Consider the following 15,425-nt stretch of genomic DNA (forward strand, 5'->3'; position numbering starts at 1 on the left):
TGCAAATCATTAGCCAGTGGGGAAAACCAAGGTACAAGTTGGTGGAGTAGATGACCTTTATAAGGTCCCTTCAAGTTCTAAAACCCACGATCTTCTTTTTCTTCTTCTTTCTCTCTCTTCTGGGGCAATGAGGGCTAAGTGATTTATCCAGAATCTACACAGTAAGTGTCAACTGTCTGATGCCAGCTTTGAACTCAGGTCCTCCTGAATCCAGGGCCAGTGCTTTATCCATTGGGCCACTTAGCTGCCCCCCCCCATCCTCTTTTCTCTAACAAGCTATTAGCTTTAGGAACAGGTAGGGAATTGTGAAAACTGAGAAAGCATGACACAAGGCAAACACACATTAGATTTTTTTGGGGGGGGGCAGGGCAATGAGGGTTAAGTGACTTGCCCAGGGTCACATAGCTAGCAAGTGTCAAGTGTCTGAGGTCAGATTTGAATTCAGGTCCTCCTGAATCCAGGGCTGGTGCTCTATCCACTGTGCCACCTAGCTGCCCCCCAAATTAGATTTTAAAAATCACAGAATACAAACATAATTCCATGGATTTGCCAAAGTCTTCCTCCACTGCCAATGTATCCATTATTCTGAATTCTCAATCCTCATACTGTCAAACAAAGGCACAGATTTTGCTTTTTTAAAGTGTGGCATCAGTAGTATTAGGAAGCAGAGACCTGAACTTGAACTTTGGTTCTGTTGCTGACTACCTGTGTAATCATAAGCAAGTTTCTTCATCTCAGTAAAATTTGGAGCCTGGACAAGATAAATTCTGGGATACTTTCCAGCCTTGAAAACCAGGACATAGATAATCCAATAACTAGGATTTGGTTCTAAAGACAGGTGGCTAACGGGAGTGTATGAAGCCAAGTGCTATGAGTGTCTGTGCTATCTCTGCTCTCACAAACCTGGGGTCCTTCACTGTTAAATGGTGGGTCCCATATTCCTTCTCTGGGCTTCTGCCCTTTTCAGCTCTGCCTCCCTCCTGAGGGAGGTTGGTGTCAGGTGACCAGGCTCACGGCCTAGGGCTATTTTGAGCAGGGTGGGGCAGGTCATGCTCTCTAGCCCAGCTGTTGGCTGGGCACAAGTGCCAGGTCCCAGATACGGGTTGGGGGACAGGCACAGACTTCTATGGACAATGGGGGAAGGGGCTACTTCACCACCCAAGGGTCCTACAATCCTTTTCCCCTACAGCAGCCTCCTCTGAAGCCTGCACCTCCATCCAAAGTAAGACTTCTCCACACAAGTGTGTCATCATGATTTTATTGTGTAAATGTTTAGGGACATTTGCTTGAGCCCCTCCCCCTCCCCAGCAGCTCCATCCAAATCACAACACTAGGCTACGGTGGGAGTTAGTACATGCTCCTTTGGAAAAATGAAAACATGCCCAACATAGCATAGGGTGGAGTTATTTGGGGAAGGAAGGAATTTATTTGGAAGAGGGGAGACACTGAAGGACCTGGGGTTCTAGTCACTATGTATAGGACTCAAGGCCCCTTTTAATGAAGGGTTTGTCATCTCTAAAGTTTCTAGAAGGTCTAAATCCCTTTCTCTTCCATATCCCCCCTTTCAGTAGTATTTTCAGAGAGAGAGAACAGGAAAGCCAAAGTTTAGGGAGAATCATAGAAGCTGAGGGAGATACAAGGTCAGAGAAGTTGAAGAAAAATCAGGGGGAGGTGTCAGGGAATTTGGGGTAACAACGGATTGCGTGGGATCAGAGAAACTGGATGTGGATGGGGTTGAAGACAAATCAGGCAGACAGAGTAAGAGAATTCAAGGGTATAAAGGTTTGGTGGGGTCAGAGGACAATATGAAGTGATGTGAAGAGCAGAGAAATTGAGGGAACACAGAGTCAAGGCAGAATTCAGGGGAAGTAGTGTCAGACAAGAATGACGGTAATGTAGGGTCACAAATGGGGAGGGTAATGTGGGGTCTGTGTTGTAGGCAGACCCACTGGGAAGCACTCTAGGCCACTTCTTCTTCCTCAGCTTCCTCCTCAAATTCCCCTTCTTCTGCCGTGGCATCTTGGTATTGCTGGTACTCTGAGACCAGGTCATTCATATTGCTTTCGGCCTCAGTGAACTCCATCTCATCCATCCCCTCACCCGTGTACCAGTGCAGGAAGGCCTTCCGGCGGAACATGGCCGTGAACTGCTCGGAGATCCGCTTGAAGAGCTCCTGGATGGCAGTGCTGTTGCCAATGAAGGTGGCTGCCATCTTGAGACCCCGGGGTGGAATGTCGCACACTGCTGTCTTGACATTGTTAGGGATCCATTCCACAAAGTAGCTGCTATTTTTGTTCTGCACGTTCAGCATCTGCTCGTCTACCTCCTTCATGGACATGCGTCCACGGAAGACAGCAGCCACTGTCAGGTAGCGCCCATGTCGGGGGTCACAAGCCGCCATCATGTTCTTGGCATCAAACATCTGCTGAGTGAGCTCGGGGACCGTCAATGCCCTGTACTGCTGGCTCCCTCGGCTGGTGAGTGGGGCAAAGCCGGGCATGAAGAAGTGGAGACGGGGGAAGGGGACCATGTTGACTGCAAGCTTTCGAAGGTCAGCATTAAGCTGGCCAGGGAAACGGAGGCAGGTGGTGACTCCGCTCATTGTGGCAGACACCAGGTGGTTGAGGTCCCCGTAGGTGGGTGTGGTGAGCTTGAGGGTACGGAAACAGATGTCATAGAGGGCCTCGTTGTCAATGCAGTAGGTCTCATCTGTGTTCTCTACTAGCTGGTGAACTGAGAGGGTGGCATTGTAGGGCTCCACCACGGTGTCTGACACTTTGGGAGATGGTACCACGCTGAATGTGTTCATGATACGGTCTGGGTACTCTTCACGGATCTTGCTGATCAGTAGGGTGCCCATGCCTGAACCTGTGCCCCCACCTAGCGAGTGGGTCAGCTGGAAGCCCTGTAGGCAGTCACAGCTCTCTGCCTCCTTCCGAACTACATCCAGGACCGAGTCCACTAACTCAGCACCCTCGGTGTAGTGACCTTTGGCCCAGTTGTTTCCAGCCCCAGACTGGCCTGCAATGAACAAGGGAGGTCCTTAGTCACAGGAAGAGGTGGGAGCTGGGACCCCTAAAGTAAGTAGCCTGTGTTTTTGGACTAGCAACTCCTTACTTAAGCAGTTGTGGAAGGAAGGGGCAGTTGGGAGGTAGGACTCCCGGGTTGTACTGTTTGGGGAGATCCCCTGAATTCTTCTGCTAAGAATGAAGCACTAGAACATGGGAGAGAACAGAGAAGGAAAGCCTGGGAACCTAGCACCCAAGAAAGAAAAGGCTACTTCTTGGGAGAGAAATGTGGCTGTTTGGGTCTTTGTAAGCAAAATAATAACAACATTCTTGTATCTGTCTCTCTGTGACTCACCAAAGACAAAGTTGTCTGGCCGGAAGATTTGCCCAAAGGGGCCAGAACGGACCGAGTCCATGGTACCTGGTTCCAGGTCCACCAGTATTGCTCGGGGAACATATTTCCCTCCTGAGGAAAGAGATCTGTCAAAGCTGGGAGCTCATTCATCCACCCTGCTTCCATTCCCTAGCTCCCCCCTCCCCCATGCCAGTTCCCATCATAGACCCAGGTGACTGGACCACCCTCCTGGGGACACAGACCATAGGTTAGATTGGCTCACCTGAGGCCTCATTGTAGTAAACATTGATTCTTTCCAGCTGCAGGTCGCTATCCCCATGGTAAGTGCCAGTGGGGTCAATGCCGTGCTCATCACTGATCACTTCCCAGAACTAGGGCAAGGAAAATCATGAAGAGGGTGGGGCCTCTCTTCAGGGAAGAAGGATCCTGAGAGAACCACCGCCGCCGCACCCCCATCCCCCCCACAACACCCCCAACATATAATTAGGGCCTCAGTCACCTATCGTACAAGGTGAAGAGAGAAAGGAGGGAGAATCAGTGATACTAGGGATGGGGAGCAAGAAAAAGCCGCGAGAGAATGACAATCTACGGGAGGAGCAGGCACGGAGAGGGGCGAGGGGCGCTGAGAAGGGAGGAAGGGGTCAGCGAGACACAGAGATGGAGAGAGTAGGTGGAGAAAGCAGGGCGGGCTGCCCCAGCTGGTTCCTTCTGGCAAACCCCTCACCCCGGGGCTTCCTCGGGCACGGCTGACTCGGCTGCCTGGACCCAACAACGGGGTCTGTGTGTGCGCTGGGTGGGAGAGGGTGTTGGCGCAGAGAACAAGGGCGGGTCTATTTATATCCGCCAGGTCCGCTAGGGCCAGAAAGAACCAGCTGTGCAGCCCGGGCCCACTAGTGTAAAGCCCGAGCCCTGTTCTTCCCCAGGACACCGTGGCCACTGCTGCAGGGGCACAGACTGCGATGTTCCCCTCCCCCACCTCATGCAGGGTGCTGTCCCCCAGCCCATTTACTTCTCTCCTCCCGGCGACACCCTCCCTCCCCCAGGCAGCTCCCGGTACCCTTCCCCCTTCTTTATTAGGCCTCCTGAGCTCCCCCGTGGAGGAGAACAATACTGCCTCAGTTTCCTTTTATAGGACTTTCTGGGATGCATGGGGGGAAGTTCTGTACCTCTCTCCATCCCCTACCCCCCCACCCCGGGGCCCCAGGCCCTCCCCAGGCACCCCGATCTGCGCAGGCGCCGCTTGGAAGGGAGTGAGGCCTGCCCCCACCTTGGCTCCGATCTGGTTGCCGCACTGGCCCGCCTGCAGGTGCACGATCTCGCGCATGGTGGCCGCGGGGGGGGCGCGCGCGCGCTCCAGTCTTCGCACTCCTGGGGAGGGGTAGGCGCGCGTTGAGTGTGTCTCTCCAGCCGGGACGCCCCTTATATGTCCCCTCGCGCAGCTTAGCGTCACCATGCACGTCACTTGCTTTCGCCCCCGCCCCCTCCCTCCCTCCCTGCTGAGCCGGCTCACTGACTTCCCACGATTCCGCCCAGCTAAAATTCTCCCAAGGCGCGTGCGCGTTCTATTTCGCTACACCTGCAACCTCAAGGGCGGGGGCCGCGGCCGTGGCCACGTGCGACTCCCCGTGGGTCCGTATGGGGGCGCCGCCCTGCGCACTGCGACTGCCTCCCTTCCCCAGTGCGCAAGGAGGAGTGACCATTTCTGAGTCCGACTCCTCCCCCACCCTGGGCTAACTCAGACCAACTCAACAGAGACTGGTCTAGCTGGGAACCCTGAACTTGACCTTGGAGCCCCCTCCTTCACGCTGGCTCCTAAGCTCAGTCTCGAGGCGGGGCTGCCTCTCAATTCCGTCCATCTGGACTCTGTCCTTCCCCTTTCTGGGGAAGGGGGAGACAGACCCCTGGAATTTGTTCTCCTTTCCCGAGGCTCCTGGACCAGAGATCCTGGGAAAAGGTGGTTAGAGTGGCTTGATTTGGGGTGTGTAATGGGGGGGGGGGCGCGGGGGAGAAATCTTGGGGAGTGTAGATTTGGAGCAGAAAGGTACCTTGGAGCTTATCTCCTTTACGCCCACCCCTTCGATTTACAGGTGAGGGTCTGTGAAAGGGTTGGTTTGGGAGGATCAGAGCTTCAGGGTGTTTGAGTTTGGGGAATCAGAGCCATGGAGATCGGTTTGAGGGTAAAGGATTCCGGTGTGTTTGTGCGGGGAGCGGTGCGTCAGAGTGGTGGGGTGCCAGAGTTTACGGGGACCCAAGCTTCAGAGAGGATCAGAGGCACCAATGTTGGAGGCTCATGCTCCAGTTGGAGAGTATTAGAATTCACGCTAACCTTTCTCCCACTCTTTAGCGGAGTGTCTGGGCTGCTCCCTGGCCAATGGAGTGGGGGTGGGGGGATGGGCCCAGTACATTTCGCCAGGAGTCCCACGGACATAGAGGCCTGCACGCCTCTACGTGGTTTCTCCCAGGCTAGGGGCTCCCCCATGGAGTCCCACACATGCCAAGACTCTACCTTCTTCCCCATTCTCCGCTCCCCCCTCCCCCAAATACTGCAAATCCTGTCTAGTCCAGAAGCTCCAGCCTGATTAGTTCTCTCCCTGAGCTGGGCCTTGGTGCTGTTTTTCCCCAGCCCAGTCCTGAGTCGGGGAGGGCTCATGTGTGACCCTAGGTCACTGAGGTCAGGAAATTTACTTTCCTTTTGGACTGACTGTGCCAGGAGAGGGGCCAAGAACACAGCCTTGGATCTCCCACCCGTCTCACTGTGTCCCTAGGGCTTACTTAGAAGGTCATTAGAGATCATCTTATCCAGCTCTCTCATCCCCACTTTACAGATAGGGAAACTGAGACCCAGAGAGGGCAAGGGACTTAGCTAATATCACACAGTGACTTAGTGGGAATGCTGGTTTCCTTATTTCCAGCTTACAGCTTCTCACCATGGCACTCCCTCCCTCATGAGCTATCTATAGTTCCTAGGTCCTTTGGAATAGTGTCTCACCCTGAACCACTGACTGAACCGTTTATTTTAAAACAATGTATACATGTCACACGATAGAGGGACATCAAGAGGCCTCAAGGCTAAGGACTGAGAGGGAGGATGCCCTATCCTTTCTGAGTGATGATCCATAAGTTCTTGGACACATTCCCCCTTACCATGGAGAGAAGGCAAGAAAAGGGTGCCCATCTAGGGTGAGATTTCTTGTTTTAAGCCCACCTGGGAAGGGCCAGCTTTCTGTTAAAATAGTATGAAGAAGGCTAGGATTCCCCAACCATAATGGGTAGCTTCTTGTACAGTTTGCTAGCTGAGTATCGTCCAAGCCGGTGAAGGTGGGATTTCCCGTTGTCTATATTCCTCCTAGTCACTTGGCATCTTCAGGTTGTGTTAAAAGAGTAGGCTCTGGACCTGTTGAGCCATGATCTTCCAGCAGTACTTCATGTGCTCAGGAGATAGGAAGAAGAGAGAGCAACAGGATGTGTTTGGTGGCCCTGGTGGGAGAACACCAAGCTTCCCATGGCTGGTGGCCTGCTGTGGGTTGGAGGGACACCAAGATTAGCAGCTAGTCTGTTCACTCAAATCCTGGTTCTCCACGGAGGAGGGAGAGACTGGAGGCAAACTCTTCTTGGAAGGAAACATTTCTGAGATAAAGAAGGCCTGTGGGAGGGTGTACGGAGGCAGCTTGCTCTCTACCCCAGCTTTACCTCTGGCATCTGGGATCCCACATCCCTCCCTCTCAGAGCTGTGAGTGGGGAAAAGTCCCTGCCCGCCACCTGCCCCCAGTGCTTTCCCACTCCTCACCCTACTCCACAATCTCCATTCCAGGGGTGGGGGTGGGGGGGTGGTATTTAGATCCAGAGAGGGGAAGCAGTTTGCCCAAGGTCATACATCAAGCTTCCAAGTCCCTGTCAGGTCATCCTTTTTCCTATACTAGGATCCCCATACGACTATTCTGGGTACCCTAGTGTCTCCCATCTCCCCCACGGGTGGGACCTACCACCCAGAAGGCTGTGATCAGCCCCTGTAGGAAGCCAACGAATATATCCGAAAGATGTTGCCAATAATCATGAATTCTCAAGTAACCCACCAACAATGACAAGGGCACAAGGATGATTTGGAGTATGAACCTGAGCCATCTGGACCACTCCCAAATCAGACGAGCCTGCAGGTAGATCTGGAGGGCAGGGGGACAGTGAGAGGCCCTCCCAGAGGGCCTGATTCTGATGTCTTGCCTGTCTTGTTACTCTCACGTGGCCTGGCACGGCTGCTTGGCTTCCCAGACAAAGACTGCCTGGGTGACAAATGCCAGTTCTGTTTGGGTTGTGCCATGCCGTGCCCAGCTCCACAGCCCCTCTTGGGAGCACAATGGAGTCATCTTTGGATTCTGTGCAGACCCACAGCCTCCTCCCCTCCTTCCTTCCACAGATACTCACCAGCAGATAGATCACACAGTATGCAGAGAAGGCAGCCTGGCCAGAAAAGAAGGATTTCCTGCAGTGGTAAGTGAGAGGGGCAGCTCATGGAGAAGCTGCCCCTCCACTGGATGTATGCTCTAGAGGATTCCAGGCTGCAGGGCTTTCTGCAGTGGCCTTTGGCACAGGCACCCCCAAACATCCTCCCTCCCCAAAACAAATCACAGAACTGGAGAATGCCTATGATCCTCGATCAGAACAAGAAGACAGCCATGGCACATCGAGGACAACCATGGAAGATGGGAGTGAACACAGAACGTTGGCAGAACCAGAATCAACCACCGGCTGGATGAATTGAGACTCGAATCTAGGTCTCCTGACTTCCTGGCTGGTACCTTTTCCATCATAACCTGATGCCCCATATGACCCCCTACAGATTCCTCTCCACTCTTTCCCACACCAGAAGGCAGTTTCCCTTACCGAGCCATAGATACTGCAGCCGGGGCCCCAGTGCAGTTATAGTGGGTGACATAGCCATGGATGCATTTCAGGTGGGCCCAGTTTGGGCGGCACACAGCCAGGAAGTTGGGGCGGAGACGGCCTGTGAAAATCTTGACAATACTGGTGAAGGACTGATTCATAGCAGCTCCGAAGAGGAAGGCGCTCAGCTCCCTATAGAGCATGATCCTGTAGGTGCTGCTCTCTAGCACTGGTGAGGCCAACTGCTGGTAGTAAAACCACTGTAGCTCTCCCAGTGAGATCTGTGGCAGCATCTGAACCCATTACCCACTTTGCCCCAGGAGACCCAATGTCCTCCCCAGCCTTCTGACAGTTTTGCAAGAGTCTCCCCCTCTATGTTGGAAAGCTAGTCTGGGTCCACTTGAATCAAGGATGGGAGTCAGAGGAGTTGCAATCAACAGGTTAGTTTAATTATACACTTTCCCCAGCATCATCTATGTGTATGATTGGCCCTCTGATTCCATTTGCGGGAAGGGCAAAAAACTGCCATCCTGCTCCCTCCTTGCCGGGAGTGGGGGAGTGAAGGCCAGATTTCCTCTGCGAGCCCCTTCCCCAAGGTAGGATTTCTGATCTGTGGGAAAATACAGAACTTTCCTCACTGACCTAGAAAATGGCAGGCTTCTGGTATTTACTGGGCAAAAAACCAAGGGCAGGATCTCTCATGTTGCTAGAAAAGGGTAGATTTTCTGAATCATAAGAACAAGCATCTTTGTAGCATTTTAAGGATCTCTGTTGATCCTCACTCCTCTGGGCGGTGTCATCATCCTTCCTGCTTTATCTACTAAGTGTCTGAGGCAGGATTCAAACTCAGATCTTTCTGGCTCTTAAGTCCAGAAAGTTGGGAATTCTTTCTACAGAAAGAGAGTAATAGTTGCTGACTTTTATAAAGTACTTTCAAAACTTCTTGTGGACATTATCTCATTTGATCTTTACAACAACCCTTAGGGGTCATTACTACTATGACCTGCTTCATGGGGTGAAGAAGAGAGTGCTTCATCAACCTTAAATTGAAATAGAAAAGGGGAAATGATAGTATCTTCCCCATTTTACAGATGAGGAAACTGAGGCTTACAGGGATTAAATGGCTTGCCCAAGATGACAGCTAGCCAGAATTGGAAGTGAGATTTTGACTCTAGATTCATCAGTGTGATAGCCCTTTGAGGAGGGGGAAGGTGGGACTTGATGTTGTATATTTCATTTTCTGGGACTGGGTCCATAGATATGCATAGAATATCTGAGCTAGAGGGTAGGAGAGTTGACTAGCTGGAAGGCACCTTAGCAATAATCTTGTTCAACCCCCACCTTTTACAGATGATAAAACCAAGGCCTATAGAAAGGCCTTGCTCAGGGAGCACCCCTTCTCCCTTCTGTACTTACCAAGCTGATGGAGATGAAAAGGCTGGTGCAGACGAGGGTGATTTTGCCAATGGACGGAACTTTTAGTGGGTAGCTGATGCTACTGTCATTGCAGAAGAAACCAACATGGACGGGTTCCACCATATTTGTCTCACACAAGAAGAAGGGGATGGAGACTAGGAAGAGGACAGTATTCCAAGTGATCCCCCAAACCATCATGCAGGATGACGGCCTGGAGCAGCTAACATTCAGGGGAGGGAGAGGCATGGAAGAAACCCAAACCTCCAATCCTTTCATGACCTTCCTGAAAAGACAGCTCTCAGGTTCTCCTTGCTTATGACATAACATCAGAGAAAGCCTTACACAAGGGGGCCTCAGTGACCCAAACCCTGGCTGGAAGTGCTGAGAATGTGGTCACTTCTTTGGCTGTGGTTCTTCTGCCCTCTGAAAGTGGAATGGGAGGGGAACCTGGCCTGTGTTCCCCTCCTGGTCCTGGGGGAATGTGTGAGACTGAGAGCATCCAAACAGGGGTGGGGGCATCTGCTTTTCTTCTCATGGAAAGAGTGGCTCAGTAATAGTGTCAAGGTATGGGTTCTTCATGAGACAGGTATAACTGGTATGGGGTTGGGGAAGGGGTCTCAGGCTGTCCTGGAGTCCCTTGTTTCTAACACATGTTGACCTCCCCCAGAGGGTCACCAGCTCAGAAACATTTGTGTCAGGATCTGGCACATGGGTGGAAAACTTGAATTGGACATTAAGGTGACTGGATCCTGCTTCTTCCCCTGATAGAATCCTTGCCAACTTAGGTGTGGGGCTGTGGGCATGGAGTTCCACTTAGGGTAAGTCACTGGGTTGCTCTGCACCCTCCCAAGGAAGGGTGTACTCTCCTGGTCAGTGGAAGTGGAGGAAAGAATTGGGGCAAGGAATCATTAATGAGACCACAGGATTTAGAACCATCAGAGCTCTTAGAAACCATTTAGTCTGATCTCCTCACTTTATAAATTGCAAAACTGAGGTCCAGAGGAAGCAATGACTTCCCCAAGACCATGCACCTAGTAAATAGCAGGACTCATAAACCCATATTCTCTGACTCCAAATACAGTGTTCTCTGCTCTCCTACACTAAACATGATCTGGAGTAGGGCTTGGGGGTAGAAGTAGGCCAGATCACAGGTTACTCTTCTTGCTCACTCATCCTCCAGACCTGTGAGCTGCCCTTTACCTACACACGGGTCTACCCGTGTTCCAGGTATGGCATGCAGCCTTGGGAGGGCACAGAAGCGGAGAGGGAGGAATAGGGGCAATTGAGTGCAATTCTGAGACCCGCCCCCCCCCCCAAGCCTTGAATAAAGCTACTCATGTTACATTCCACCCTTTTCCCTGAAGGAAAGACCTACCCCCTCCTTGACTTATGCCTGTGACCCTGACCTTGAACTTCAGCCTTTAGCTGTGGTCCAACAGACTTACCCAGAAGGATGCAAATCAGGTCCACCATGACCAGTCTCTTCTTGTAGCTCTGGGCATGTGGACTGACCTTTTGAGCAGCCAGCTGGTCTGTGTGTGGGCCATCAGGCCGGACTCGATGCTCCCACCATCGCTTGGCCAAAACCTGAAGGTTGTGCATGGCTGGCTCCAGCCACACGGGGACAGTGAAAGGAATCTGAGTTCTCACCTGTTGCCCTAGAAGCAATTCAAAAGGGGCACCTGCTTGGCTTCCAGGATGGGGGCGGGTTACCCAAGGGCCTTCTGGGTGAAGAGAGATTATGCTGAAAACCTGTCACCCTTCCCTACTCTGTTCTCTTTGTGGGGTGAAGAGACTGGGTTACCTGCCCTGGATACTGAGGGAACAAGCTCAGATGCTCCAGGCAGGCAGGCAGGGACAGGCACAGAACAGAGGAGGGAGGACTTTGTGTCCAGTTGGGTGGAGACAGGGAGAAGGGAGGGAGAGAGAGAAGGCTTGTTCAGCCCTGAGCCACCCATGTGGGAATACTGCCTATGGGAGTAAAAGCCCTGGGGAATACTGAAGGGGGAGCTGAAGAGGGAGGTGACATTGGAAGTGACACTGAGGAAGAACCTTAGGGCAAACATCTAGAGGGTAAATTTGGGGAGTGAACTGGGAAGCTAATATGGGGAGAAACCTGGGGGAGAGGCATTTTTGGCTAGGACTTGTAATCTCAGGACAAAGGGTGATTATTTTTGTCAGCCAGGAGGAGGGAGAAAATGGAAAGGGGTTGAGGAAGAAAGTACATCTGCTGTTCCTGAGGATCAACCTTCCCAGAATTTCAAGGTTCACACAGCTAGAGAGGCCCAAGGGGCAACTTTGGTGTCTGGGCCTGAGTCAGATCTGGTGGGCTGGACCTAGGAGCTAATAGTTAGGTTGGGATGTCTGTAGTAAAGCCCATTGGGAAGAAGTTGGCTTGCCCATGGTCACACAGTCAGTAAATAACTGGGACTGGAATCTAGGTTCCTTTTCAGATTAATGTCCTGACTAGACCACCAGGGATGAGCTGGATCTAGGAGCCAGGAAAGGGTTTGGAGTTGGAGGTGTGAGGCCTAGGGGGAGGCTGCACCTGAAGCAGGTGTTGGGGGCTGGGACAGTCCTGAGGCTGGAGTTTGGGCCCTGCCGCTGCCTGATGGTGAGAGGGATGCCTCTGGCTTGGGGCAGGGTCGGGGGCTCAGGGTGTGCACCTTAGTATATACCCAACCCAGCGGCTCAATTTCCAGAATAGTGTTCCAGCTATTCGTGGTCTGTATTTGGCTGCTCACCGTAAGGCTGGGCCACTGTCTGGTCCAGGCTTCAGGTATGGGACGTAGACAGTACTTAGAGGGACTGCCGGGACATCACCGGCACTCCCACCGGCTAGTTAGCGTCAGCATGAAGCACTACGGGGCCAGTAAGGGGCGGGGTGAGAGGCCGAGATTACCACCTTGCTGATTGGGCGAGCGTCGTCAGCCACGGCCAATGAGAAGTTCCCTACCCCATTTTCCCCGCCTTCCACCCAACCGCTTAATTTTTTTTTTCCATTTATTTTTTTGTTCCAAGAGCTCAAGGAAGGAACTGGTTGAGGCTGACCAGAAAGGAATTAGAATGTGTCTAGTTCAGTTTTACAGATGGGAAGACTGAGATCTAGAAAGGGAAAGGTCATTGCCAAAGGTCACATACTAAGTCAGAGGCAGAGTTAGAGGTTGAATCCAGGGTCCCTGACAGGTCACTCTATATATGTATATTTTTGGAAAAGTGTGTGTGAGTATTATGGCTTGGGAAAGTGTGTACTTATGTGCTTGAGAAAATATGTTTTTGTGATGCAAGTATGTTTCTGAAGCCTAACTTTCCCCAGGGACACCATCTTCTGATGCTTTCTTGCTTCCGCCCTGCTAATCTCACACCTCGGATCATCCCATGAATCACCGGCTCCGTGGACACCAAGTAATTCTCTTCCACATTTGGCACTGTTAACCATCACTTTTGGGATTCTGATTTCCCATTAAGCACGTTTTTAAAAAAACCCAAACAAACCAACCACAAACAAACCCGAAAAGCAATATATAGCTGAATGGTCCAACACAAAAAAATTCCCACATTAGCCATGTCTGAATATGTATGCCTCTTTGCATTTTAAACTCACCACTTTGTCAAGAGATGAGAGGCATGCTTCATCTTCATTCTTTTGGACTCATGATTCATCATTGGGTTGATCAGAATTCTAAAGTCTTTTGAAGTTGTTTTTCTCTATAATGTAGTCAGTGTAGAAATTGTTCTCTTGGTTCTGCTCACTTTGCTCTACATAAGTTCATAAAATTCTCTCCAGTTTCTCTGAAATAATCCATTTCATCATTTCGAGTAGGATAGTGATATTCCATTACACACAAATACCATAATTTGTTTAGCCATTCCCCAATAGGACACCTGCTCTCCAGCTCTTTAAATCTTAATGTCTTCAAAGGTTCTATGCTCACTGACCAAGATGTTCTTATCTATTCCTCTGCTTCAATTATCATCTCTGTTTAGGTGATTCCCCATCATATGTCTCTCCCTGGGCTCCAGATCTGCATTTTATATTTCCTGCTATTTTAAAAAAAATGAATTTTGCACAAATGGATGATTTTGATTACATTAAATTAAAAAGTTTTTGTACAAACAGAAGCAATGCATCCAAAATTAAAGGGATACAAAAGTTGGGAAACAATTTTTATAGCTAGTACTTCTGATAAAGGCCTTATTTCTAAAATGTAAAGGGAACTAAATCAAATTTATAAGAATCCAAGTCATTCCCCAATTGAGAAATGGTCAAAGGATATGAACAGTTTTCTGATGAAGAAATCAAAGCTATCTATTTCCATATGAAAAAATGCTCTAAATCACCACTGATTAGAGAAATGCAAATTAAAATAACCCTGAGGTACCTGACACCTATCAGATTGGCTAATATGATAAAAAAGGAAAATAATAAATGTTGGAGAAGCTGTGGAAAAATTGGAACACTAATGCATTGTTGGTGGAGCTGTGAACTGATCCAACTATTCTGGAGAGCAATTTGGAACTATGCCCAAAGGGCTATAAAGCTGTGCATACCCTTTTTTTTTTTTTTTTTGGTGAGGCAATTGGGGTTAAGTGACTTGCCCAGAGTCACACAGCTAGTAAGTGTTAAGTGTCTGAGGCCGGATTTGAACTCAGGCACTCCTGAATCCAGGGCCGGTGCTTTATCCGTTGCACCACCTAGCTGCCCTTGTGCATACCCTTTGACCCAGCAATACCACTTTTGGGTCTTTTTCCCAAAGAGATCATAAAAAAGGGAAAAGGACCCACATGTACAAAAACATTTATAGCTGCTCTTTTTGTGGTGGCAAGGAATTGGAAATTGAGGGGCTGCCTATCAACTGGGGAATGGCTGAACAAGTTGTGGTATGTGACTTGCATGGGCTGATGATAAGTAAGATGACCAGAAGAACATTATACACAGTATCATCAACATTGTGTATTGATCAACTGTGATGGACTGGATTCTTCTCACCAATGCAATGGTACAGGAGAGTTTCAGGGGACTCATGATGGAAGGGGCTCTCCAAATCCAGAAAAAAAAAAGAACTGTGGAATATGGATGCTGATTGAACCATGCTTTTTCTTTTGTTTTTGGTGCTGTTGTTTTTCTATTTTGAGATTTTTCCTTATTGCTCTGATTCTTCTCTTATGGCATGACTGATGCAGAAATATGTTTAATGTTGTTATGTATGTGTATATGTGTGTATATATGTATGTATGTATGTATATAAAACATATATTGGATTGCCTGCTGTCTGGGGGAGGGGGGAAGGGAGGGGAGGAAGGGAGAAAAATTTGAAATTGGAAATCTTATGTAAACAAATGCTGAAAGCTATCTCTACATGTAACTGGAAAATAATAAAATACTTTTATTTTTTTAAAAAAGCAAAAAAGCAAAAAAAAAAAAGAAACGAGCAAGAGTTCAGAGAAACCTGGAAGGACTTGCATGAACTGATGATGAGTGAGATGAGCAGAACCAGAAGAACATTGCACACAGTATCATCAACATTATGTGTTGATCAACTGTGATGGACTAGATTCTTTTCACCAATGCAATGGTACAGGAGAGTTCCAGGGGACTCATGATGGAAGGGGATCTCCAAATCCAGGAAAAAAAAAAAAAGAGAACTGTGGAGTATGGACACTCATTGAACAATACTATTTCTTTTGGTTTTGGTGCTGTTGTTTTTCTTTTTTGAGGTTTTTCATTTTTGCTCTGATTCTTCTCTTGTAACATGACTAATGCAGAA

The 15,425-nt window shown here is 49.8% G+C and overlaps 2 protein-coding genes and 1 long non-coding RNA gene across 3 annotated transcripts; 1 reads left to right on the plus strand and 2 right to left on the minus strand.

The window, feature by feature from the left end:
* Positions 1 to 1,244: 1,244 nt before the first annotated feature.
* Positions 1,245 to 4,813, minus strand: TUBB4A (tubulin beta 4A class IVa). Its single transcript, XM_043978146.1, has 4 exons — positions 4,631 to 4,813; positions 3,626 to 3,734; positions 3,364 to 3,474; positions 1,245 to 3,021 (listed from the first exon to the last, which is right to left on the minus strand). Exons 1-4 carry the CDS (start codon positions 4,685 to 4,687, stop codon positions 1,961 to 1,963), a joined length of 1,338 nt encoding a protein of 445 aa, XP_043834081.1. The 5' UTR covers positions 4,688 to 4,813; the 3' UTR covers positions 1,245 to 1,960.
* Positions 4,814 to 4,876: 63 nt separating this feature from the next.
* On the plus strand, positions 4,877 to 13,062 carry LOC122736119. The gene is made up of 2 exons (XR_006354167.1): positions 4,877 to 5,317; positions 12,974 to 13,062. It is a non-coding gene; the product is annotated as an uncharacterized LOC122736119 (long non-coding RNA).
* Positions 6,424 to 12,958, minus strand: LOC122736118 (phospholipid phosphatase 3-like). The gene is made up of 3 exons (XM_043978147.1): positions 11,103 to 12,958; positions 9,658 to 9,812; positions 6,424 to 6,880 (listed from the first exon to the last, which is right to left on the minus strand). Exons 1-3 carry the CDS (start codon positions 11,257 to 11,259, stop codon positions 6,737 to 6,739), a joined length of 456 nt encoding a protein of 151 aa, XP_043834082.1. The 5' UTR covers positions 11,260 to 12,958; the 3' UTR covers positions 6,424 to 6,736.
* Positions 13,063 to 15,425: the final 2,363 nt, after the last annotated feature.

This window comes from Dromiciops gliroides, chromosome 1 (genome assembly GCF_019393635.1).
Source record: "Dromiciops gliroides isolate mDroGli1 chromosome 1, mDroGli1.pri, whole genome shotgun sequence".
Lineage (NCBI taxonomy): Eukaryota > Metazoa > Chordata > Mammalia > Microbiotheria > Microbiotheriidae > Dromiciops > Dromiciops gliroides.